The sequence below is a fragment of the Archocentrus centrarchus genome, chromosome 19 (genome assembly GCF_007364275.1).
Source record: "Archocentrus centrarchus isolate MPI-CPG fArcCen1 chromosome 19, fArcCen1, whole genome shotgun sequence".
NCBI classification, from domain to species: Eukaryota; Metazoa; Chordata; class Actinopteri; order Cichliformes; family Cichlidae; genus Archocentrus; species Archocentrus centrarchus.
The window spans coordinates 13,869,339-13,896,800 of record NC_044364.1 but is presented as its reverse complement, the minus strand read 5'-3'; the positions used below and the strand labels follow the sequence as shown (position 1 = coordinate 13,896,800).

At 42.5% G+C, this 27,462-nt stretch overlaps 1 protein-coding gene across 4 annotated transcripts in view; it reads right to left on the bottom strand.

Annotated features, from left to right (window-relative positions):
- Positions 1-27,462, bottom strand: part of adkb (adenosine kinase b) — a 131,239-nt gene that overhangs the window by 51,073 nt on the left and 52,704 nt on the right. For all 4 annotated transcript variants that reach the window (XM_030755796.1, XM_030755798.1, XM_030755799.1 and 1 more), the window contains exons 5-6: positions 25,713-25,885; positions 21,325-21,433 (exon numbers count right to left, since the gene is read on the bottom strand). In XM_030755796.1, coding sequence (XP_030611656.1) covers positions 21,325-21,433; positions 25,713-25,885 — 282 coding nt within the window. The remainder of the gene's footprint in view (positions 1-21,324; positions 21,434-25,712; positions 25,886-27,462) is intronic.

Genomic DNA, 27,462 nt, shown 5'->3' with positions numbered 1-27,462 from the left:
GGTTGAAAAGTATCCATTACTTAATATACACCCACACTTCTCAGGGCTGAGCTGCAACATGAAAAATTACCACTTAAGGGAAAAATAAACGTATAAAGCTGGTCTGAGGAGCAGGAGGTGGAAGGTTGCCTTCTAATTGCTGGAGGGGAGAGAAACCATGTTAGAGTAAACAAAGTCTGATCGATGGTGGGGATTATATCAGAAAGAGCCTCTGGCCTTTGGCCAAGACGAGCAAACACACTGGTCTCTGTCTCTGCTACAGATGGAAAAAATAGCCAAGGCAAGAAGCTGGTGAGTTAAAAGCATTATATTTCACAGGGGTGGGGGGGTGGGGTGGCTGTTGGTGGTGGTGGTAGTGGTGGTGGGGGGCAGATAGAGCGTAGTACAATGCCAGATATGACATGTAGCCAACTATATCATGTCTTGGCTATTTGTATCAGACAGAAATGCCAGTAGATAAGAGAGCAGTGTTGTGAGTGTTATGGAAGGCTGTTCTGGCTGGAGGCTTAGCTTTAGGTCAGGCTATACTCCCACAGCGCTGCAGTGTTGTGTGTGAAACCTCTCAATCACCGCACGCACAAGTTCAACGCGCTGTTAGCTGGTCACGGCCGCGGAGAAATGTGTTCTGTATACTCTCGCCTTCAATGTGGCAACTGCAATTCACATAAGCCACTTAAAGAAATCTGCAGCGGGAGAGAAAAAGGTATAGGACTGAGAGGGGCTTACGAGTTACTCGAGTCTTTTAAAGACTGAGGCTTGTCACTAGACTGCCCCCACCCCTCGCCCCATCAAGTCTTGTAAATGAGTTCACTTCATTGCTTTTAACCTCCCTTAAAGGTATTAAGTGTGAAAATAACATAATTAATTACTTGTATGAGACAGAAACATGTTTAATTTCAAAATTTAATATGAGCAGAAGTGCTTTTCTATTTAAAAAAAGAAAAAGTGCGCAAGCATGTGCAAAATTTAAGCTATTCTGTCTGGGATGTCATTCAGTGCAAAACGAATACTAATGACTTTTGAATCCATTCAGTGACTCGCTTCATTTTGTGATTTATATTAATAGCCCGTGTATTGCTTTCTCCACATCCAACAGAGCCGTGTTCTGCTAAATTTCACCATAATATTCATGTCGATAAACAGGTGACGACTTGGAGAAAGGACTGATTATATTTGCTAATCCCCAAAGAAATTAGGCGAGATTGATGAATGCGTGCATATACTCCACACAAAGCCTTGGGAGTCTCTAAAAGCTGTTACCATGGTGGTATCCCATTAGAATAACAAACATTTCCCCTGGATGTTTAACATCGCTTCCCAGTGAGCAAAGCCCTCCCTAAACCTCCCCTCTCTCTCTCTCTCCCTCTCTCAAGCACCTGCCTTCACATTTTCCACTTCTAAAATTCCACCAGCCGCCTGGAAAAAAAAAAAAAAAGGAAGGGTGAAATATGAAATGCAGTTACGAGAAAACTTGAGCGCCAAAAAAAGGACTTTTCTTCAAACCCGTAATAACTTTCCATGGGAATAAGGAGAAACTTAAAAAGAATAACACTTCCCCTTGATTTTCTACTCCTACCACTTTTTTAAGCAGGCAGTGAATTTCCTGGAGTGATAAGGGCTTAGCCAATGTAATCCTCAGAGGACCCTTCTCTGGCATGCCAGGAATCAAGAAACCTTTCCTCTCTCTCTCTTAAAAAAAAAAATATATGAGAGAGAGAGAGAGAGAGGAGGCAACAGTAGGTTTGGGAACAAGGAAGAGGAGGAGAGGCAGCCAGCATGGCATCTCCCACACATGCTGGCGAATGCAAATTAGCATGTGCGGAAAGAGCAGCCGGACTCGCCTCAGCTGGAGATCAACGGAGGAATATTGATATGACAATGCAAGGGGCTTCCCTGACACAGACAGCAGGGGCCACTGAGGATGCTCTAATTGGCCTCATGCAAAGAAAAGGGTGGGACTGGTGGGGGTAGCCATAAATGTTTCACAGAGATTGATTCATTATCAGTTTGCTCAACAGGCTGGGTGGGCCTCGTAAAAGTGTAACATCTTCAACTGGTAGCATGTAAGTCACTGGCACCGCGACAGGACGGAATATATCATCCTGACCTTTCACTTCAGATATTGAAATGAGAGCCTGAAACACGACTTGCCACACTGCAGGACTACCACTCTTGCATTTCAAAATGCAGGAGCAGGAGGATAGTGCGATGATAGGTGACAGTGCAAGGCAAAACATTAATAAATTACAAATGTCCTCTCTGTCAGGATATGCCACGCTACGTCTTTTTTTTTTTTTTTTTTCTTACATTAGGCGTCAAAGCTGGCGGGCAAGTTTGAGGTATAAATATTCTTTTTGATTAAGACGTAGCTACATGTCCGTTAGTCCAAAAAAAAATAGACCTAAAAAGTTTGACAAAGTAACCCATTTCTGACTCTTCTAACTTCTGGTTTGCATTACTGGCCAATTAACAGCTTCTGTATCATTAACACTTACACATCCAACACAGACCTCTAAGACTGCTATATGAGTGCTCATAAAAATTTACATCTCTTCCGTCTTTTAATGTGGTTAAACTAGTCGTTTTCGTGCCCAGTGATAAACGTGCCCAAATTATTCAATATCCCACAAAAACTAATCTGTGTGTTAAAAAAAGGACTGCAGGCTGCACAGGCACGATGATCACTGGAACCCATTTAAGAGCCGTGAGAAAGGCAGTTGAGCATCTCAGCTTCTCGCTGGGTGGTTGGGTTACATGTGGTTGACACATTTGCATCTTCAAAAGATGCACACAGACAACCTCAATATGTGTCAGAATGTCTGGGCGGCATGTGGAAAACCCCCGTCCTTCCTCTGAAGAGGTTTCCTCCCCCTCTCAAAGACTATACGACGTCTTGAGGTCCTTTATCTGTCAAGCAGTTGCTTCAGAAAGTGAGTTGTAAACAAGTTGCTTGGACTGGATGCACAGAGAACAGTTGCTATATGTGGTGCAGCGCTGTCTGCTCTGCACTAAAACCAAAAGGCGCTGCAGGAAACACCAAATCAGGAGCTGTTACACAGCAACAAATATGACAGGAACAGTGCTGCGCATTATTTGAGCTCCAAGACTCATTCACTCAGTGTCTCTTCCAATGAGCGTGAACAATGCAAGCAGAGTGTGCATTGTGCTGCAGAGCAGGAGACTGTTCCTCTGAATCGGGGGTAAATTACAAAAGAGGCCTGTGCAAATTAGACGTGATGGCTTCATAATACGTCTGAAGTGTCAGCTTCTCCAGAAACTTATCCCCAGGCTACACTCACGGATCGGCGCTTTGAACTTCCAATTATTGCTGCCAAACTGCAGCAATCACCACGCTGTAAAACAACGATTGTAGCTCTACAAAACACACAGGATCAATCCTGACTCAACAGGGTTACTAACTTAAAATATGCACTCATTACATGCTGCAGGTAATCTATACACATAAGGAAAGCACATATCCACCTTTGGCTTTAAACACAACAGCGTGTAATGCTTTACTTTTCCTTTCTGATGCAACTTTTGAATTGGGGTCCTCGAAGAAGATTAATATCTCTGAAGTGCTTGTAGTGGTTTTAATCCTGGGAGACCATTTGTTACAGAAGGAAGAAGAGGACCGGAGGGAAACAGCTGTATTTCAAGAGGAACTATCTAGAGCTGTGCTCCCCGCCTGCTATTCATTTGCTGAGGGAATATATTCAAGTGCTATCACAGTTCCATAAGATTACTGCACAGAGAGGACTCATAAACAGAAACACAAAACCCGAACAGGATCTGGCAAATGTGTGCAGCTGCTAAGCAATTTCATATTACAATATGACCTCTTACTCATGTATAATTCTGCTCGCAAAGAAATAAATTACCTTTGCAATTTGGGACACCTCCAAAGGTGCTACTGGGTGCCATTTGTCTGCAATATGTTCAGAGATTATGAGGCTGCAAACTGAAAGAGAGGCTAAATCCAGGCGGGATGACCGGGTCGAACACCTCAGTTGATCCAGAAAAAGTGACCACGACGGATGAATAGAGTGAGACAGAGAGTAAAATGGAGCCCAAGGGAGATGCAGAAAAAATGCTTCCTGTAAATACAGACTAAGAATTATTTACTCACAAGGCTAAACATTAAACAGTTGTCTCATCCTTAATTAAGCCTTTCTTTCCTTTATTTCCTAGTGACAAGTAAGTAATATACATAGGGCGTCTAGTTGAGATGCATCAATATTGTCTCCTCAACTCTGCCTGCTACATAATTAATACACACACTGACATGACATGGATATGATATGACAAGAGTATCAGAGGCGAAGACTTAGAAAAAGAGCTGAGTGAATGCATTTTTCATGAACTGCAGAGCTCCCCAGCCAAAGTTCTAGACATGATTTTTCTGTATTAGAGCGGAAAAGGGGCACGGAGGGCAAGAGAGGCAAATATGTGTGTGAATAAAAACAAACCTGGAATTTGATAGAAAGCTGCAGTAATGCTGATATGCCCACATCACACAGACAGAAGCCGGTTTTGGCCTTGTATCCACCTTTCTGGCTAACAGATCGGGGTCTGGTTTAAAAACTGCAAACGCAATACGACCTACTTGTATTTTCTGACTTCTGATGTCTCAACATCTGATAGGCTGTGCCTGCGAATGCTTAATAAAAATGAAGGTTGGATTTCTTTTACATTTTTTTCCCCATTTCACCTCAGATAGGTCAAGCTATAAATAGCTTTGATTTCTAGTTCTGTGGAAAAAAAAAAAAAAACAGCACAGGTGTAGAGAAGAATTCATTTTCCAGTGTATTTGGACAAGGATGCTGTGCTCTGCTACTGGGGGGGGCAGTCTTGCAGGGGCCATTCCTCCTCATTCAGAGCCATTACCACCCCACTGTCACTGTCAGTCTGTCCCCTCACCCATCACAGAGCCCAGAGTGGGCTCAACCCTCACAACTAAATCACATTCTGCACACAAACGGCCGGGGCCGTGCTGCATCTACTGTATCTAATCTAATCTGTCCATCTCCTGTGTCCCTGCACACACACACACACACACACACACACACACACACACACACACTCACACACTCACACACTCACACATACACACACAAAACATGAAAGTTTCTGGAAAGACAGGCCAAGATCTTAGCTCCTCAGTCTTGTACAATTTCACCGTGTGTGGTGAAACAAGAGTCAGTAATGCAAATCAGAAATCAGGATTTGCCTCGATAATTGGAGCTTTATCAGCTCATTAAGAAACAGGGAGGCATTTCTCAAATGAGCATGCAATATTCCCATTAAAACGCCAAACGAGGGAGCACTTAGAACATATCAACGCAAGTCCTTGGGAGAGAGGAGAAAGCAATTTTGATTGATAAGGTTACTATCTTGTCAGCTAAAAAAACAAAAACAAAAAAAAAAAACGCACACAGAGGAGGCGGCAATTTAGCAGAAATGACAGATCGAATGTTCTCAGGTGGCCCTGATGGCCACTTGTCTGCCCCTCAGTGTTATAATGCCCCGGTATAAAATGGCACATCGTATTAAAAACTTGACAGATTTATTATTACAGTTGTTTAACCTCTTCATAATCAAATCATGTTAGGGGTTCAAGGAGACTCTCTCTCCCGCTGAATAACAAACATCTAAATTCTCACTCTGTGGCTGGATCCAGGTCACCCCATGCAGGCACATTTCCTGTTTACATTCAGCATCATTAAGTCAAGTGTATGGGGGGGGGGTATTAAACACAAATTGTATGACTCATGCCACTATTTACACTTAAAGTCCCGTGTTAGAATCTCAATAGAAAACTGCTTTTCATAGCTATTACATTGTGCCTAGGGGAAATAATAGGGTACAAAGTTAGCATTCGACCCTCGTTTTGTCCACTGAAACAGTCATAGCCTCTGTAGTACAAGCTGTACTGCTAACACTCACAGAGCTGATTGGCAGGATACAAATTTATCACTATTAAAGTGAGTGGGCAAAGCCACATTAATCCCACAGGCTATGTGTGACAGACAGGAAGGGTGACACGCTGGCATATTGCGTTACATGTCCAGTAATTGCCGCAGCTCAGAGTGCTCAGAGGTGAAATTGTAGCATACAGTATGACGACGAACGGAGCGTGTCATCGGGCCAACGGGAGAGGACTGTCATTAGCTGCAGGACGTTGATGATTGAGTAACGCTCTTACTCTCTTGCTGCAAAGGACAAAACAACCAAATGCCTTTCGGCACAATCAATACAGTTTGAGCCGCTGGAATTCAAATAGAAGCTATTCTGGCTGCATGACATGGGATGAATGCGCCATTACTTATTCTGGCTCCATTCAATGTCATCATCAGCCTTTACAGTGTCAGATCCGCTCAATAAAGGGCATTATTTCCAAAAGGATAAGCGCTGCATTAATCCTTTTATGCTGCTTTCAGCAGGATAGACTCTCCCATAGCTAATATTAATGTGCTAGGTGTCAAGAGTGAGATGGCTAATCCTGATAACTCAGGATGTACAGTCAACTTTGCAGATGGCTATCTGCCCCGCGTTAGCACTCCTAATAGGCACAGGAACAGGATGTACTTTTAATGCTGCACTTCCCGAATGTCGTCTTCAAAGAAAACGATAATTTTCAACGGGGCTTTCTGAACTGAGAAGATAAGCCAGAGAACGGGGGAGGACAAAATAAAAATGATGCTTGCCTCAGAGAGGAAAAATAGCTTCCTGATATAGTCCTAGCTCCCTCTTTAAAGCTGACACCTAGAACATACAGTTTATCAATTATACATGAAGCCAGAATCCATCTTCTGTTGGCAGCTTGTTTGGATCTGGCCCGAGCCCTCTGAGTGGTGAAATGTGTCTGGGAGCCCCCATCCCTCCTGTCGCCTTTTTCCACTTGCAGCCTGTCCTTAAATCAATCCCTTTTTAGGCCTGAATTTATTTTTCCTGTAACAAATCTGTCTTGGCAAATGATGTCACATAAGCGGGGAGAATGACAGCCTGATGTCTATGTGGGGAACATCAACCTTGCTCCAGCAGCCTCCTCCCAAGGTGAGTAATCATGCTGAGGAGCGGTGCAGTGTGTGGATGCCAGCCAGAGTCCAAACAAACCCAGAGTCTGTTGCTCAAGATAAACAAACCAATTAGGGGGAAGGCATGTTATTCCTCAGTTGGTGGGATATTTGCTAGATGGAAAATAATCAATGCATTCTTATTTCCACAGGGTGAAGCTGAAAAGTCCTGAGCAGAATAAAATCTAGGCTGAGAGGCAGAGTAAAATTATTCATTAGAAAAAATAAATAATGGGACTAAACTAGCTACTAGTCATGTAATTAATCCATACAGGCTCAGTGGAGAGAGGAGAGCACAGAGGGGAAGATTCATCATAGCTTTTTGCCCCCTTGCTCCCAGGGATACATGCCCTTCTTGTGTGGATGAGTCAGCTTACATCTTCTGACAACTGTGAGCCAAGGGCTTTGTCAAAAGGAACCACAGTTATTGTTTTGATTGGTCCCCCCTTGTTATGTTGGGAGCGCAAAATGCTTTCAAATGTGATTGCGCCACAGCATCTGAAAATAAAGCACGCACATATAGAACATCAAAAAAAGGACATGTCTGCTTTTTATTTACTGAGGACAATCATTTGGCACTTTGGCGCTCTCTCTGGCCTCTCCCCGACACTGGAGCGAGCAGCACTATCGGTAATTGCGGGGAGCGGCCTTAGTGGCCAGCCAAAAGCATTAGACAACTGGGCTCACGGTGCATGACATTCAAGCTGGCTAGTAACGACGGACATGCTAATCAAAGCGTCTCTGGCCTCCCTGTGACAGCGCGAGTGGAGGACTTTGCCCAATTGGGGTGATGTGCAGCTGCTCTGGCTGCATTTCCACTCTGCCCCCGCAGGGCCTGGGCACCAGGCTAACCACTGGCACAAGAGTTTAGATGCTGGAGAAACAAGAAAAAAAATGGCGGAGACTAACAATAAAACACATGAAAAATAAATCACAGCCAGCTTGTTAGCATGGCAGGGAGAGAGGCAAAGAGGAAAAGAGAGAGGGGGGGACAGAGAGAGAGGAAGGGGGGAAAAAAGAACTGGGTTAAGAGATTTAATGTGCTGCTGAAAATCTGACACTTGCCAGAGGTCCAAATGTTCCACCAGAGCAACGGCAGCCCTGCTGGCTAAGTCTCTTTAAAGCCTCCAAAGCTCCTTACAATATACACTTGAGAAACAATAGATAAGGTCAGAGTAGTAGCCTATGTCTGATTGGGACCATGTATGAAAAATCAACACTTTTGCACTGCATGTGCTGACCCCGGGCGTGCTGACTGAAACCCAGGAAAAAAGGAGGCTTTTATTAATTCTGAAGCAATTAAGTGACTGATTACACAACTACAATTTTTTAAAGGGGAAAAAGATGTTTTTGCTGATTACAACTTTTCAAATTTTAGGATATGCTGTTTTTTGTTGTTATGTGGATACTGTGTGTTGATCATACAAGAAGAGAGCGGCAACATAATCTTGAGCTGAATGATTTGAGGAAAATACTTAATTGCTGTTTTCTAACAGATGGTTTAAATGTGATTTGATTTTGAATTAGTTCTGACTTTCTATACCTTCTTACCTGAAAGACTAATAAAAACAGATCACATAAAAGTAGCTCCAGGACTACTTCTCGATAGTCTAAATTAAAACCATTTGCTTGATACCACTCTTATGTCTGGTTGCTTGCTTAGGTGGTAAGCTTAGCTTAGCGAAAAGGAAAAATAAAAAAGGAAGAAGAAAAAACTGGGGAGCAGCTTGCAGCAGGTTCTCTGTCCTAAAGTAAAGAATTCCCACTAGTGGCATGTCTAAAGTTGACTAATTAATACGTCGCATGTTGTTTGATTAATCCTTATGAAGACAGAAGCGATAAAACACTTGAGAAAAAGCACTCATGTCTTGGGAGTTTTGCTCATGTATGACTGACAGTAAACCAGCAGAGACTCTAAGATATCACTGCTACATATTACTATAAGCTTTTGCAGTCCTACTTTAAAAAAAAACAACTTTTGTTTGCATTCAGTAGAAAGAGGAGAAACTTGTGGCCTTTGAACTCAATGCAACAGATGTTGGACTGAGATGGACTGAGACTGCCAGCAGGGTGCCATAAAATCCAAGAATGCATCAGTTTCTTTGTTTAAGTCATGTCCAACACATTAATGAGCCATTTGCATTCAGGTCTGATTTATGAACTGATGTTTCAGATGAGACAGAAACCACTAAAGACAGCTTCTAACTGTAATTGCACTGCCCTGTTTTGTGAAGAACAGAAATCAGTGGAACCAAAGGGAGCATAACATTCGCCAACTCCATCTGCCAGTTCCCACGAGCACATGCTTGCAAGTGTTCTACATGGGTTAATTATTTACCAAGTTCAATTCTCCAGGATGCAGACCATTAGATAGGCAAAACAAAATGACCAACCAACGACTAGTAGCCAATATAATCATTCGATCTTCCAGTTGCATTATTTGCCAGTAATGGAAACAACTACTTGTAACGAGTAATCAGAGAATATAAATGTACTTGCTATTCATGGAAAAACAGTTGCCATAATGGTTCTGTAAAATTACAATGGCAACCTCCTTAGTGGTTGCCCCATAATTGCATTGAATTTTTTTTGCTGTCAGAGACCAATATAAGTAATTGGAGTGCCCAGAAGCATGCAACACCCTCAACTATGGGCGATCACATTCAATCGCAAGGCAATTGCCTTGGACTGTTTACAATCACCTTCAGACAGATTGGTGAAATTTGAAACCAGCACAACTGCCTGTGTCATTCTGCAGTTAAATCACCTCCCTGCAGCAACTACGTCACTATGTATAAAGGAATTTCTGAATTTCTATTTCAAATCTATGAGGATCCGATTCATCATTTACTCACTGTATTATCACGAATTGCAGAAATACAAACTCTATTCCATTCAGTCATAAACTGATGGCAGACAGACTGTCTTTTATTGACATTTTATCACCATCTTGAAGTGCCAAAAGTCAATTTGAAGACGGCAACTGACCGCGAGTGGACGCAGACCTGGTCCCCATCTTCAAAGCAACCTTTTCTAGCCGCTTAACTGGCCGCTCCAAAATCACCAAAAACGCCTGAAAAAGCATACCCAAATTAAATCAGCTGCTGTTCCTGAACTCTTTGGAGTACATGCAAAGAAGACAAGTTATATTTTTCATTTCTGCAGTCAAAAATGCTGTAACTGTAATGAGTATTTAGCTATTAAGTTTGGAACACAGAAAAATTAGACAATTTTTACCTCGCCTGGATTTTTCCTGTTAGTTTTTATCTAATTACACACTGAGTGTAGAAGGTATGGATTGGAAAATATAATGAAGCTGTAGAATGAAGTCTTTTTACGATGTATTTCAAATTTTATCAAGATAGCACAAAAACCTACTGTTTTGTAAAGGTTTTTGTGTGTTGATCTCAGGTGTGGTCTTTCTTGTGCCATTTGGAGATGGCCAAGTGCCACATGTGAGCAGCCTTTGATATACAAACTTCAAATGGCTGTAACTCTTCAATGCTTCAACATACAGTCATCAATGAGGCTCTAATCAAAGATACTACTCTGAGGAATCCTCTGATATACACAAAGTTACTGATAGTACAAATTAATTATAATTATAGACATATAAATCAGAGGTTGCCCTAATTTGTAAAAGAAGGAAAATGTTAGGCCTTCATTCACAACCCCCCCCCAGTCTATTTTCAGTGATTCCTTCACACACACAAAATAAATAAATTATATATTGATTAAAAGTTACAGTAAATGTAAACACTACATATACACATAAAATAAAAAACCACAATCCTCCCAATAGTCCTTCTCTGATACAGAACCTATACAAAGCCCACCACAAAGCATAAAGCTTTCTGTAAAACTTTAGACACTTAACTGGTCAAAAAAAAAGCTCTGAGCCTTTGTCCTCCTCATCCTCAGTACATGAGTGGAAGATCATTTTTCCAACTCTGACCCCCGATGCATGTGGCAGGGCATTCAGGCCATCTGTGAGTATAAGCCCAGCAATTCCACTCTGGTTACTGCAGACGTCTCCTTCCTGAACAAGCTAAATGACTTCTATGCTCGCTTTGACAAAGACAACAGGGAGGCAGCTATCAACATCAGACCTTCTGCAGATGTCCAGCCCTTCACACTCACCTCTACAGACGTCTATGCTGCACTGAACCGGATCAAAACACGCAAGGCTGCTGGCCCTGATGGCATTCCTGGGCGTGTACTGAGAGCATGTGCGGAGCAGCTCACTGAAGTTTTTACAGACATCTTCAACCTGTCCCTCACCCAGTCAGCTGTACCAACATGCTTCAAATCCACATCGATCATACCAGTGCCGAAACATTCCAACCCAATGTGTCTAAATGATTATCGTCCCATAGCACTCACACCCATCATCATGAAGTGCTTTGAGTGACTCGTCCTGGTACGACTGAAGGACTGCCTCCCATCCACACTGGACTCTCATCAGTTTGCTTACCGAAGCAATAGGAGTACCGAGGATGCAGTCTCCATTGCGCTACATTCCGCTCTCTCACACTTGGACAACAATAACACATATGCACGAATGCTGTTTGTTGATTTCAGCTCAGCATTTAATACCATATCCCTGCCAAGTTAGTCACAAAACTTGGAGATCTGGACATTAACCCCTCCCTCTGCCTTTGGATTAAGGACTTTCTGACCAACAGGCCTCAGCATGTTAGGTCAGGCCACACCCATTCTACCATCATCTCACTTAACACAGGTGTACCACAGGGCTGTGTATTGAGTCCATTTCTCTACTCCCTCTTCACTCACGACTGCAAAACTGTTCATGAATCTAACTCCATGATCAAGTTTGCTGATGACATCACAGTGATCAGCCTCATCAGCAACAACGATGAGACATCCTACAGGGAGGAAGTGGAGCATCTGGCCATGTGGTGTGCTAACAATAACCTGCTCCTTAATACCAGTAAGACAAAGGAACTTACTGTAGATTTCAGGAAGATAAAAAGTGACAAACCTGACCCCATCTACATCATGGGGATGGCTGTTGAACGTGTCGCCAGTTTCAAGTTCCTGGGAATACACATAACAGAAGACCTCTCCTGGACCACAAACACTTCTAGCCTGGTCAAGAAGGCTCACCAGCGCCTCTTTTTCTTGAGGACACTAAGGAGACAACACTTGTCTTCGACCATCCTTGTGAACTTTTATCGCTGTGCAATAGAAAGTATCCTGACCAGCTGTATTACAGTCTGGTATGGAAACTGCACTGTCGCAGACCGCAAGACTCTACAGCGAGTAGTGAAAACGGCCCAGAAGATCACAGGGACTTCACTTCCATCAGTTGAGGACATCCAGACGAAGCGTTGTCTGCGGCGTGCTCGCAGTATTCTTAAAGACCCCTATCATTGACTGTACCACATTTATTTACATCACTTGTTACATGGTACATCACTGTATAATTGTATATTGCATATTCTCATAGTTTTACTCATTTAGCACATTTTGTATTGAAATGCGGACATAAAAACATCCATCTCATATTGAGATTTAAATTGATAAATTCTTTCATACATATGTATAGCACCTTTATATTTTAACTGTATGTCTATAATACCTCTAATATATTCACATTACTATACTCACAAGCATATTCATTATATTCTATTACTGTTTAACTACTGCTTATTGCACTACTGGTTAGATGCTAAACTACATTTCGTTGCCTTGTATTGTACGTGTGTAATGACAATAAAGTTGAATCTAATCTAATCTAATCTAATCTAATCTAAACGGCATATAATACGACTACGAGCCGAGAATAAAACGTAACACGCACCGTGGTTCGCCGTTGGAGTACAGCTGTTCGTTCGCGAGATTCCGTAAAACCGGTCGAATCAGCGATTAAATCCTCTAATAAACAATAATCCACTCTCATGAGTCATTTCGTCACTTCGTTGAATAAATATAGTCTGTTCTTGATGCATTCCGACAATCCGTTGGCGAGAAAAAGCTTTGTAAACACTGTTTACGCACGACTGCACACAGACTCTCACTTCCTGCTCAGTTTCACGCACGGAGGACGCACTGATTACACAGGGAGTTTATGGTTTCATATGAAAACACACCCCATAGCGCCATATACCCACGTGTCAGGAATTTTATTGGCTATACATCTGTGGTTTCGGATTTTGGGTCAGAGTCGACCAATCAGAACGATTGGACAAGATTTGGGGGCAGGTCCAGAAAAGTCACATGACACTGTCTGGTTATTGTTGGCTCTGGAAAATCCATTTCATAATATGATTGGACAAATGAGGTGTCAATCCAATTCTGAGGGTCTAGTCTGTCATATAAAAGCATCGTAAGAGCGAACTGCAGCGTAACTGTGACGCTATGAGGCTTCAAAGTCGAAAAACCCTACAGAGGGCCCGCGGGCGGGCCGTTGCCAGTTAACAACATGATCACAAGGTGATGTGGTTATCTCCCTATAAATGAATTACAATCCCAAACAGAAGTAATATTAAAGTCTGAAACAATAAAAATCTACAATGTCAATAAATTCATTATAAAATCATTATAAAATGTATTATCCTCAGAAGTCATTATTCTCATTTAAAAACACTTGCAATTTACAATGGATCCAGGATGGCAGAACAAAGCCGTGCGCTGGCTTATTACAGATCATAAACAAATTACAGCATAAAAGGGAAAAAAGAAACCTTACAGAAGGAAACAATTCTCAAAGAACACTGTCCCACATCTGCTGTACAGAGATGCACATCTGTGGTGATTCTTTGTAGGCTTCTTTCCGAAACTGTCACAGTGACCTCAGTGCTACAGATGGTTTGTGGTGAAGAGAAGATTCCAGCAATATTTATTCAGTCAAGGCTTTATGCTCCAGTGTGATAATGTAACACCGTCTGACACTTAACTCTACTCACTATCTTTGCCCAGGAGACATGCTATCCTAAAGCGTCTGCGGTTCCATCATGTGAATCTTAATCAGATACTTAGCCAGTAGAGCAGGTTTTTACTCTCCCTGGTGAGAGTATCAACACATGGCCATCAGGCACAATTCACAGCCGCAAAGTGGCTATTTATTTTCTGCTCAGCATTACTTGACAAATAATTACTCAGTCTATTCAATTAAGCCGTGGAACTCACACAAATGGCCACAACATCCCAGTGTAGCACTGAAACATTATTCCACGTTTTACAACTTGGTCTCATGAATAAAAAGGCACACACATGGCAGGTACTTTGATGCCTAGGGAGCGAGGGGATGAGGTGATGGCAAGCAGAAATATCATTAAGTCCAAACTATTTCATCCAGAGGAAAACAGCCTTGTTGCCGGTGGAGCAGATGCACACAGTAATCTGGGATGAAAGGACATGGTGTTTTCCCGGCTGCAGAAGAAAAACAGTTTTTACAAGGTGACGTGGGTGTAGAAGGAGAGTCTCCATGCTGCTAGAGTACTATGGGCTACAGCCTGGGAGCTTGCCATAGTCCAAAACTGCTTGTGTATTACAATGGAAGTTCTTTTATTGCTTTTATTTAACTTAACTATTAATTAGTAATAAAAACTTCCAAAATAAATTTACCCCATGTGGAATTCACAGAGCTAGTTGACAGGACTAGTTGTCTCAAATAGCTGAATTGGTATCTATGGTAAACGTTTGATGGTTTCAGTGCAAGCAATGCATCACTGAAGGGATTTCAGAGGTATTTAATGCATGTTTCTTAGTTTATTTGCCGTATTTTGTGACATATTTCGTCAACTGTAGGGAAAGCTAAAGACAGCAAAAGACACCGCAGACTGTCACACTGCGATGAAATGGAAAAAAAGCACAATAATAAATACAAAATACCCAAATCTAAATCAACACAGAACCCATTCAGTGTGATGTGAACTTCTTCTACGTAATAACAACAAGGTGAAGTCTGACATCCTGTAAACTTTCATAATGACTACACATTTCCTTTGCCAAAGATTACACTGTAAATATAGAAAAACAGACAAATGGAACAATCAGCAGAGAGATTAAAGGAAATTTTCTCTGGTACCATCCATCCATTTTCTTCCACTTATACAATTCAGCGTTGGGGGGGGGGGGGGGGGGGGGGGGGGGGGCTCAGAAGCCTATCTCAGCCTGTCACAGGCCTGGGCAGGTCACCACTCTCCCACTGCATTGCATTTTATGATAATGCAATATCACACCTTTATAATATTATAAGACTGTCAAAGAGATCAATCCGAGTACATTTACATTTGATGCTTACATTTTGCAGAGAGCAAAGGCTGGAGCCTATCCCAGCTGTCATAGGGCGAGAGGCAGGGTACACCCTGAACAGGTCACCAGCCTGTCGCAGGGCCAACATAGAGAGACAAACAACCTTTCACACTCACATTCACGCTCTCATCCACACCTATGGGCAATTTAGAGTCCGGAGTACCCGGAGGAAACCCACGCAAGCACGGGGAGAACATGCAAACTCCACAGAGAGAGAGGGAGAGGCCTGGGCCAAGGTAGAATCGAACCCAGATCTTTCAGATGTTATTCTAACTGTGAGGCAGCAGTGCTAACCACTGTGCCACCGTGCTGCCCCAGAAAGCATTCTATTCTTTGAAATTACCTGACTTTGGTAACTTCAGGAGAAACAAAGAAACTAACAGTCTAAAAGGTGGACGTAGCTACAGTGACATCAGCCGTTGGTTTATCAAGTCCCGTTTTGAAGCCTCGAGCTGAGTGTTTCCACCTTTGCCATCTTGGCTGCAAAAATAAAAATAAAAAATGGATGTGGCTATGCAGCATGGGTCTGACTCTGAAACCGGATGCTCACTGGCCATGACTTGTGATTGACAACTCATTAGCCAATGAGCATGCGGTGTCATACCAGAGATAAACCTCCATTCTCAAACATGGTATGACCAACATTTACAGAATAGACTTCATTTTTGAAAATGAGTGAGTGAGCCCATAAAAAACTCACCAGGAAAGTATTTGCTGAGTCAAGTCATAAAGCTGTTTTTCCGTAGACTTCTATGGGACCGAAGTCTTTCTGCAACAACAGCTTTCGCCATCTGGTGGCCTTCAGATAGAATGCAGACTTTTGGCACTTTCGCACTAGGGTCATATTTCTGATCTAAAGCTACATCCTTGTTTTATACCATCTTTAAAATACCCAAAATACAGTGGATTAAAGTACTTAAGTTTTATTATCATTATTATTGTTACTGTCACTTTCTTAAATTGAGATTCTGGAACCTTTCCTAGTCATTTAGCATTATCACGATAGGTACTGAATCACACAACCTTTAATTTCTGCATCTATTAAACGCACACATTGTGTAAATGTGCACATACTAGCAGACATGCAATGGATGCTGCATTCTTTTTTGAGGAAACTTTAGTGGATAGATCTCACTTTCAGAATTTGGACACCATTTTGATACAATGCAATAGTCTATGTTACTACATATGATGTCAGATCATCTATTTTTTTCTAACCATAAAAACTGTAAATCAGTATGAGCGCATGAGGGCTCTAAGTAAAAGAGAACCTTTACTTTTAATGCAGTATTGCTATTTTTGCTTAAGCAAAACAACTAAAACTGTCTGCCAACTCTGACATGACGTGGTAAGACCGACTCAACAGTAAGGGTAATTGTAAACAACCTAAATAAATCCCACAGTGGAGTAAAAGCCACAGTGTCTCAGCAGCCAGTGTCTCTGGCCTCTTCACCCTAATTTGCCACACTCCGCCCACTCAGGCCTGCAGCGCTGTGGAGCTGGCTGATCCTCCAGCCGGGCCGGGCCAGCCCATACGTCCCACTGGCATAGGACACCCTGCCAGGAGCCAATCACCAAGCCTGCACTCCTGACAGCTCATTACCACTCAATTAGGCAGGTGCACCTCCATGCACAGTCTTCTGACAAATACAGCCCTCCCAGATGCATGTTTAACATTCAAGAGAATTATATAGTGACAGCAAACACTAAATGCCTCACCCTTATCACTTGATTGCCTCAAGATTGAAATCCTATAATTGGCCCAGGCCAGCGGGAGAAAAAAAATAAATAAGCCAATAAATATGATGCAGTCGACTTGTAATTGAACAATTATGAATTCATATTCATAAGATGTTTGTTGGCAATTACAAAATGCCATCTGATTAGGCGCAATTTGAAATGACATTGTTCCATGCTAAAGACACTGTGGTGTCAGCCTAATAAAGAGAAGACACATCATAGCAGTAGCTCGGCCACCGACATGACCCCCAGAGATGAGAGACATGCTGACACAGTGGCTTGGCTGGTGACAGACGGGATTTGGCACCCACTGCTCTTTGTCCCCCCAAACCTACCGCTTACGCTCGCGTGCACCGAAAAATATCAGCACCGAAGGTTGACTTTCAAAAAATTTAACACCAGTGGGTACAGATTGTACACGTAACAAAACACAAGCAAGGCAAAAAAAAACAAAAAAAAAAGAAAATGTTGATCCCTTGAGAACAGATTCTAATCAAGATGAAATGATTTACAAATCTATTTAATAAGGCTTGCCAGAAGTCAAACTTGGCATGTAAATGCGGTGGGGATTAAATTTCATCGGCAACCAAGACTGTAACTGATCGCCTGCAGACAAAGGGGGAGCCTGCCAGATTTTTTTTTTCTCCCCCATTCACTTCTCTTCCCTCCCTCTCCTTCTTTCTCTCCACTGCCTGCATTTTGCCTCGTGATCCCTCCCTGGCTGTGTGGAAGGACAGGGGCAGTGCAGAGTGGTGCAGTACAGAGTGTAGAGGAAAGAGAGAAAAGACAGAAAAGGAGAGGCAGAAAGGAGAGAGGAGATGGAGCCAGAGGAAGGGAGAAGATAAAGAACAGTGGTGAGAAGGAGAGTAAGAAGGAGAGAAGGATAGAAAAGCAGAAAAGAAAGAGAGAGAGAGAGAGAGAGAGATCTCAAGGTCAGTGTGAGGACAGTGTGGTCCTCTGAGTTGGACACAGACACAGCCGCAGTCACCTCTGTGCTAATCAGCCCTTCGGCTGGCTGATGAGTTGTCAGTTAGATGTGTATGTGTGTGTGTGTGTGTGTGTGTGTGTGTTTGTGTGTGTGTGCACGCGCAAAACCTTTCCCTTTGCTTTTTTGGCTGCAAAATGAAGGGGGTTGGTCGGGCGGAGTAACAATGTGTGTGTGTGTGTGTGTGTGTGTGTGTGTGTGTGTGTGTGTGTGTGTGTGTGTGTGTGTGTGTGTGTGTGCCACTCTGGGGTGTAAGCAGGCTGACGTGCTGCTTGTGGTGCCAGTACTGCGCTTTTTTTTCTGCTTTTGCCTTCTCTTTCTCCTTTTTTTTTTTCCCTTGCATATTATGCTACAGTGACTGAAGCTGAACTCAGCTTTCCCCTGCAGTGAGGGCAAGAATACAACTGCCAATTAATGCTATATGCAGTGTGCCAGTGTTAACAGTGTGAGGCATTATAGTTCAACTTGCTGTGCTGTTTGAAAAAGAAAAAAAAAAGGGTGGGCTAGCTATTTTCCTTGGGCGTGGCTAACCTCTTGCAGGCAAACGTGGATTGTGCTCTTAGCGTAGGGCGCAAACGAACAGCATCCGCAGCTGTGATTAGGTTTGTGACCTAACAGCTCTGCAGCTTGTGTCTCATTGGGTGAGTTTTGCGTATGAGGCCAATTGGCAGAGGCGAGCGTCTCCTCCGTGTATCCTTGGGTTATTTCTGACCATCTGTGCCCAGTCATTAACAGGCCTTTTCACAGTCAATTGTCTTGTTCGTCTCCCCTCGTCTCCATTTCTGTTAGTTTCACTGTGCATGACCGTGAGGTGGAGCTTCTTTTTTTTTTCCCTGGAATCTAAATGGCAGAAGTTAGGAGAGGCCATTTTATTAGCCGGGGCTAAGGAGAACTGTGGAGACGTAGGTTAATTCAAAGTGGCATCATGGAGGATGCATCAAGCAGCGGAGATCAAATTACAGGGCAAAGCGCTCGGTGGTAAAAACAAGCTAGTGGTATGCTGCAAAATGTGTGTGTGTGTATGTGTGCGTGCATGCTGTGTGTGTTTAACAGCAACTGTATGTGTGTTTGAGAGACTAGAGAAAAAGAGAAGGGGGACACAAGGAAAAAAAAAAGGAGAAAGAGGAGGATGAGGGGGTAAAGGGATGGGGATGCAAGGAAAGTGGGAGCACAAAAAAAAGCAAAAAGGAGGGGGAGAAGAGGCTAACTGGGCCAACGTGCACACATCACCCTGTCCAATTAGAGTCACTCATCCCCCCCTTTCTCACAATACATCACCCTCCATTTCTGATGTTTACAGTCGTCGGGGAAGAAATAACTGCACACATCACTGCAGAAGCGACGGCATTCAACAAAAAAAAGAAGAAGAAGGAAAAAAAGAGATCTCCTCTGCCTGAAATGCATTTAGCCATTCCTTCTTCCCCCTCATGCTTTTGTTATTGGTCTTTGTGCAATGATTTGCCTAAGGACCCAGATTTCCTAGCAACAGCCTGCCACCAAACATTTGGCAGGAGTTCAACATTCTCCCTCTTTGTGAGAAATGGCAGTGCTGCCTTACTGCTCTGTGTCTGCCACCAGCCCTGCTGCTGCCACCGCCGCCACTGCTGCTGCTGCTGCGGGATGAGCCAGACTGGCTGCAAGAGCCCTCTAATAATTCTGTTTTCATCCAATCACACCACATAGTAGCAGGCACCTTGAGAGCCTCTGCCAGGAATCATCAATCACCTCTTTAACACACATGTTCTGACAAACACGGACGCATGTGCGAGCAAATAGAATGTGAACATATACACACACACGAGCGCACGCACGCGTGTGCGCTCGTGTGCTTTTCGGTAATTAAATTTACAGATTAGAGTGAACAAGGCCGCATATACCACCCAGCAGTAGTTTAATGAAAATCAACAAAGCACATTAATGCATAGCAAAGGTTGGTACAGTGAGCAGGAGAGGGAGAAGATGTAAAATCTGGCTGTAAATTGGGTAAATACATCTGAGTGCTCTCGACAAGGTTAATGGAGAGAGGAGGCCTTAGTGAACGCTGGTCTAGACACGCCACACAGTATTAAGTGGGAATAGCTGTGGCAGTGTATCTGGCTAAGTACTTTAGAAGTGCGAATGGGACTCTAATAAAGCGAATGATCCCCCTGTTTTGACAAAGAGGCCCAGGAGGGACGCTGAACACCGCGTTTTAGATTCCAAGCACTGACAAACACCCATTTGTGGCCCTTCTATCCCCCCTTCCAAATCCCACGGAAGCTTTTCCCTGCGCACTACACTGTCGGATGTGGGCAAAACCCAACTGCCAATTTGCAGAGGATGTGCCATGTTTGCTAATGCGAAGCAGAGGCTAAAAATGAGACCACACAAACTCTGGAGGATGGACTGACTGATCTGCTTTCTGGCACGAGTATTGAAAGCTTTTTTTTTTTTTTCCTCCAATAAACAATTTTTTGTCAGTATTTGTTTCTGCGACTGGGAGAATAATTATGAAACCTCCATCGTTATTACACGGCACTGCACTCATGTTTTGAGGACTTGTGGGCAATGGGTGAAGCACTGTGAATTTCACTTGGGACAATATGGCAAAGGAGTATGCTGATGGCTGAGCACTAATGCTGATTTATGTTGATAATGAACTGCTTAAAGACATGGAATGCAGCGCAATTTCAGGGCTATCATCTTGACTTGAGATCAGAGAAAATGTTGATCTGCTGGAATTAAATATAATCCCAAACAGTGAAACACGAGCATAGCAGGCCATCCTACTCCAGAAGCTGTAAGTAAAGACATTACCTCAGTGGGTGCAGCTTGAGTGTGTGTGAATATCTAAGTGCACATCTGTCCTCCTCAATCTGTGCGTGTGTTTTGTCTGTAAGGGGAAGAGTGCGTGGGAGGGGGGGTAAAACCGAATGAACTTGCATAATCAATTTTCACACTTTCACACTAGCACCTGTTGGCTTGTCTTCACGTTAAAAGAAATGAATGAATGCATTACATGTAGAACAATTTCACACTATGCTGCATCTTCATGCACAAAGACCAGGGGAAAATAGGGGAAAATGGAGCTGTATTGTCTCAATAGGTAACATAGCTCATTTCACTCAACAAAGGATGAATGGATATATTGACAATGCAGAAGGCGTGCTGAGGCATTTCCTGAATAAAGCCTCTTAACATTTTGTCCTCCTCTGGCAATGGAGTTGGGGAACAGTCATTTTGAATGTAGAGGGTCTCACTTACCGCAATATAATAGACCTTGGCTTTCTTCACCAGCTCCCAGTTGCTGTCCAAGTCCAGGTGTTTTTCCTTTTTGTAGCAGTTTGCCGCTGCCAGGTTAGCAACAAGGGACCTGCCGAGACAGACCCCATAAATCTTCTGCCTCGCTTATCATCCATCTTAATTTTGTCTCAAAAACATCCTTAAAAAACACTCAGGCCCCAGACTTCCCTTTGTTCTTCCATGATATATAAGGATGATAATCGTTGCTAAGAATGTCTGAGCCAAGGTGAATTAAAGTCTATCTGGTTGTCTTTATTTTCTCTTTCTTTATTAAAAAAAGGGGGCTATCTCAAAAACAGAAAAGAAAGAAGATTAAAATAAGCTGAGGGGTTTTCAAGGCCAAAAGAACGACACCTTAAAATGATTCATATCATTATATCACCTAGAAAAGTTCTTCATTGATAACAAGGGTGGAAAAACAACCGAAATGGATTACTAAATGAACACTTGAGTAGTGAGTGGTGGGAGCTGGAAAGTGAAGCAGGTGGCATCATCTTAACACAGCTCATTAGCCAGTCCTCGTGTGCTGTCTCTTTATGAGCGGCCATCAAAATGAGTGCAACCATCATAGCTACTTAGGCGAAAACTGCTAGGCGACCATATGACAGGAGGGTGTTGCTACAGGAAGGTCTGTTCTCACATGGTGGAGAAAAAAAAAAAAAAAAGCTGCTCTCTATGGTTAGTGTCAAAGAAAAGAGTAACAGTGTGCTAAGCTGATCAGCGTGTGATGAAGAAGGCTACGATATGGCAGCTGAATTGGGACTGTGTTTGACCTGAGTTGCAGTAATGGACTCAAAGGTTGCTACAAGTGTGACAGACAAAATGAGTGTCGTTAACTGAGAAAGTCCAACAGACGTGAGCAGAGCAAATAACTATTATGATATGACAGACTGAAGAGGAAAAACTGAAATGCCACAGTTAGCGGCTTCAGATGAAAACACTCATTAGGAATTTAAAGAATCTGGCATATTCAAAAAAAAAAAAAAAAGAAAAAGAAAACTATTGAATCCAGAAGAATCATTTGCAGTTTTATCAAATTCTAACTTCCATTTTTATCAAAGTGGAAAAACTGTTAAGCATCAATTTCTGTAATGCCCCAGTCACATTAGAGAAAAATATAGGACAGCACCATCTTTGGGGTATTCGGTGACCGATTGCAAGGAGCTGTAGTGACCAATTTTTAGCCCCAGAGGTTGTGTGTGCAACATTCTGGATGAACATTTTTGATTGTACCAGTTGCCTGGTGGTTGGCAACCTATCTCCAAATACTTGGAGTGACTTCAGTCCCTCTCAGACAGATTGGTGAAGGTTCGCAAATAATTGCAGACGTTTTTATAAATGCAGACAGACTTCCAACGTGTAATCAATCTGAGCCAGTCTCTACCAATGAGTGCAACTCATATGCAACACCTCTCTTTGCAATATTGGACTCTACGCCACCTGCTTGTTTTTTGATTATACTCTGAATCTAAGTAGTGAACGTAAATTTCTGTCGATGTAGACAGCAACAGGTTTGTAACAGATGGCAACAGACGTGTGATTCTTGCCACAAACAATGTATGTAATTTCCACCTTGACGCCATTCAGTTGCAAACCGATAACAGCCTAACTCCATCTTATCGCATTGTTATCCCATCATTACACACCAAAGTAGCTTTGAAGATGGCAAAACTGCATGAGGTTGCAAACCTGATCCCTGTCTACAAAATAACTATTTCAAAGCCAACAAGACAAATGGTTACAATAATTTTGGTCATGTTCTGGGGACTCCAACCACTGTTTTCCCTAGTGGAAATACATTGCAATGAAAACTAGTAAATGTGGTTAAAAGGACTTCCCAGGCTGTGCATACACCAACAACAGGAAACATAACAAAGCCTAAAGGAACAGTTCATCACAAAAACAAAATTTTAAAGCTTTTCCTCTGACATGTAGTGCCATTTACTCATCTCCATTGTTTTGCTGTGAGGTACCCAGCTTTGAAGATATTAGTTGTAGAGATATCTGCCTTCTAATGAGTAAAAGACATTGTATTGCCAAAAGTATTTGCTCATCTGTCTTTACACGCATATGAAGTTGAGTGACATCCTATTCTTAATCCATACAGTTTAATATAACACCAGCCCACCCTCTGCTGCTATAACAGCTTCAACTCTTCTGGGAAGACTTTCCGCAAGACTCTGTTTATTGGAATTTTTGACCATTCTTCCAGAAGTGCATTTGTGAGGTCAGACACTGATGTTGGACGAGAAGGCCTGGCTCGCAATCTCCGCTTTAATTCATCCCAAAGGTGTTCTGTCGGGTTGAGATCAGGACTCTGTGCAGGTCACTAAAGTTCTTCCACAGCAAACTCACTCATCCATGTTTTTATGGACCTTGCTTAGGACACTGGTGCACAGACATGTTGGAACAGGAAGGGGCCATCCCCAAACTGTTCCCACAAAGTTGGGACTACGAAATTGTCCAAAATGTCTTATTATGCTGAAGCATTAAGAGTTGTTTTCACTGGAACTAAGGGGCCGAGCCCAACTGCTGAAAAACAATCCACTTTGTTATAATACCGCTAATAGTTACCTGCAGAATATTCAGTAGCGAGGAAATTTCATGACAGGCCTTGTTGCATAGGTGCTTGGCTTTATACACCTGTGACCATGAATGTGATTGAATTCACTGATTTGGATGACTGAGTGAATACTTTTGGCATAGCATAGAATTGTTTTTTCATCTGTTTTCAGAAAACAGGACCTAATTAGTTATATATATATATATATATATATATATATATATATATATATATATATATATATATATACACACACACACACACACATACACACAAACTGTCATCTGTTTCGTGCATGTGTAAATTTTCTTCTATTGAGCTCCACCCCACAAGCCAAGTCATTGTTCCCTTCAACAATCATCATTACTTCAACAATATTTACTTCCACAATATTCAGAAGAAGGTAGACATTTCTACAGCCAATATCTGCAATGCTGGCAACTCACACCAACACAATCAAGCTGGATAAAAATATTACTATGGGAAAAAACTATTCCTTTGCATATTTATAAAGAAGCTAAGTAATTCATTTATGGAGGTTCTTACCAGTGCTTAATAGTATAGTAGTCCTAAGGTCATCTTAAAGACTTAAAGTTCAGGGAAAAGCAAGTTACAGAAGACCACTGTGTACAGCCAACTGAGAGGCTAGCAACATCTTTTACCAAACTGGAACTTTATCAGTAAGATCTGCACACAATCTCAAATATTTAAATATTTCAAATATCTGCACAAATTACTGAATATTTCTGTATTGAAAAGTTGATATAAAGAAATTTGGGGCTCAAATTACTATGCAAAATCTCTGAGCTCCTGGGGCGACTGGCTGATTGAACCCCTGATTACACTTGTAAGATTTTAATAAACTAATTTCTTAATGGCTAAAATGTGATTATTCAACGTAGGGTATCTTCACAGACTGGAACTCAAACTGTCAGATTTGAGTAGGGAAGGCAGGTTTTTCTCTGTGTCTTTGAAGACTTGCACTAATCAAAGCCTTAGGGCTGTGACATACTGGCTCCCAATACTTCAAAGCCATCACCCTTCCAATCTGGCCCTGCTGGCGACCTTTCCTCTGGCCTCCTGAGCTGTCTGTTAAACACCTGTAAGAAATATTACAGTGCTCGTCTCCCTGAGCACGGCACCTGACCTTTTCAGGTGTCAGAACCCACATCAAACAATCCCACTAAGACCATTCAGCAGGGCTGACTCCCAGGGCGGTCAGGGTCCAGGCGTTGACTGACTGACAACTCCAGTAGCAGCGGATAAAGGGCTGCAGAGGAGGAGAGTGTTTAGAGAAGGAGGTTATTGATCCACACCTGGTCTATCATGAACTGGAGCCCTTAATGTTAGTGATATTTGTGTGTGTGTGTGTGTGTGTGTGTGTGTGTGTGTGTGTGTGTGTGTGTGTGTGTGTGTGTGTGTGTGGGCTTTGACCCGTTGATGCTAGCGTTAGAGTCGCCAGAGAGGCTAAAGCCCCTTTTACAGTCAAGAAGGCTGACAGGTGAGAACTGGGATAGCCCAGGCATCCCTAACACATTGCTACTGTCAGCCTATAGATGGATGACAACCCACTGGGGCAGCAGAGACTGAGTGGGGGCCTGGAAAAACACACTCAAGCTGTTCTTTTTCCTTTTGATGTGTGAGCTGAGCTATGATTCCCTGTTATGACTTCCAGCCCTGAGAAGTCAACTGCCTGCCCGTGAAAGAAAAAATGAACCAAAATGATGCTCTTAAAGCTGAGTTCCAGGGTTGTTTCTTGGTCAAGGGTAATTGAAAGGTTGCTAACCTATTGTCTCCCGTGATACAGGCTGCACAGGTACCAGTCGGCTCCTCGTTTTGTTCATAGTAATGGGCATCGACATGGGCTTCTTCGGCCTTCTTCTTCAGGATCTCGCCAAAGTGGTCTTTCCCGATGCACCCGAAGAAGGTAGCCACCTTATGAGGTTTCTGGAGCATCCACTGGGAATGAGAAAATGAAAACAGTTACACAGAGCTCAGTTTACAAAATATAAGTCTGTTTGAGGGGTCAAGTTCAGCCAAGGCAGATGGCATACAAACTGTAGCTTCACAGCAAACATACTGCTTGTGATATATGAGGGCTGTGAGCTGTCGTAAACAACCCAAGACCAATTCCACTCCGCACAGAGGCACTATTCTCATCCAAGCACTCCTTCCTCCATGTGTGCTAAAAACAGTCTCATCTCCTTATTTACACAAACCCCATAATTCAAGGCTTCATCCTTCTTATGCAAACACAGACTCTGAGTGTGTGACAGAGTATGCACCCGCTACCACAGGACACTCCCCGAACTGCTCGCTGGACAATTTTTGGTCTCGACAGTCTTGATGTACTCAGTGACTTTTACGTGATGAGGGAAGGGGTGGGGGCTGCTCAAATTCTACAGCGCTCAGGTTTAACCTCCAAAGATTTATTGACGTGCAGTACGTGCTGCTGTTTGCTCGTTTTATTGCAGTCTCCTGTTTTGTTGCTGACGGGGGCCCCTTGTGAATGAGATGTTGCTGCTTTTGGGGATGACCTGTATATGTGTGAAATTAATCATTTCACACAACCAAACAGCAACTCGGTTGGGAAAGAAAAATGCATTTTCATCACCTATCCGGAGATGCTCTCCCCTGGTTTTTTTTTTTTTTGCTTTTTGGTTGTTTTTGTAATCCCCACCCCCACCCTTCTGGTCTCCAGGTAAGTAGTTCAGATGAAGAAAAAAAAAAAAATCAGAAGGGAAAAATAAAAATATCCAGGAAAAGATTCATTACATTACACAGAGCTCACCTGTGTTTCCTGACTACGGTTGCCAATTTTACAGCATAGCTGATCGGGGTACAGAGTTTTTTGACTACCTATCCCTGTTTTATGAAACAGAATATAAGCGACAAGTTCTTGCCTTGTCTATAGCCAGTTTCCCCCTTCATAACTAATTCAAGGGATGGCATAAATCCCCTGTTAAAATTTTATTAAGGTATACACTTAGCATTATAAGGGGAATGGCTACTTTGATAGGTCGTGAATACATTTCACCTGATATAGGATAGGATAGTGTTTATTCGTCACATGCACAGTTAGACACAGTACAATGCACAGTGAAATGTATTTTGTACCTGCAACCATATATACACACACATATAAATAAGAAGAATAAAAATAAAAATAAGTAATTCACACTATACACTATACTCTATATACTACGTTGATTTACAAGTTGATTTACAAGTTGATTTACTATGAATCGAAGTAAATCAACTTGACCTCTCAGTTGTATTGGTTACTCTTGGAAATATCATGCAATTACCTGCCAATAATATGGTTCGATGATAAACTGTACTAACAGCCCATCCAAGAAGCTTTTGCTTCACTTTTGGTGAGTCAAATTCCATTATTTTATTAGTCTGTTACTTTGCACTAATTAGCAGGTATCTGTGTAGTGTGACGCACCCATGTGGTCCATGCATGCAGCCTGTTAATCAGGCATGCCAGCTTTAGCTGATAACTTGGGCGACGTCACCATGGCTCTTCCTTT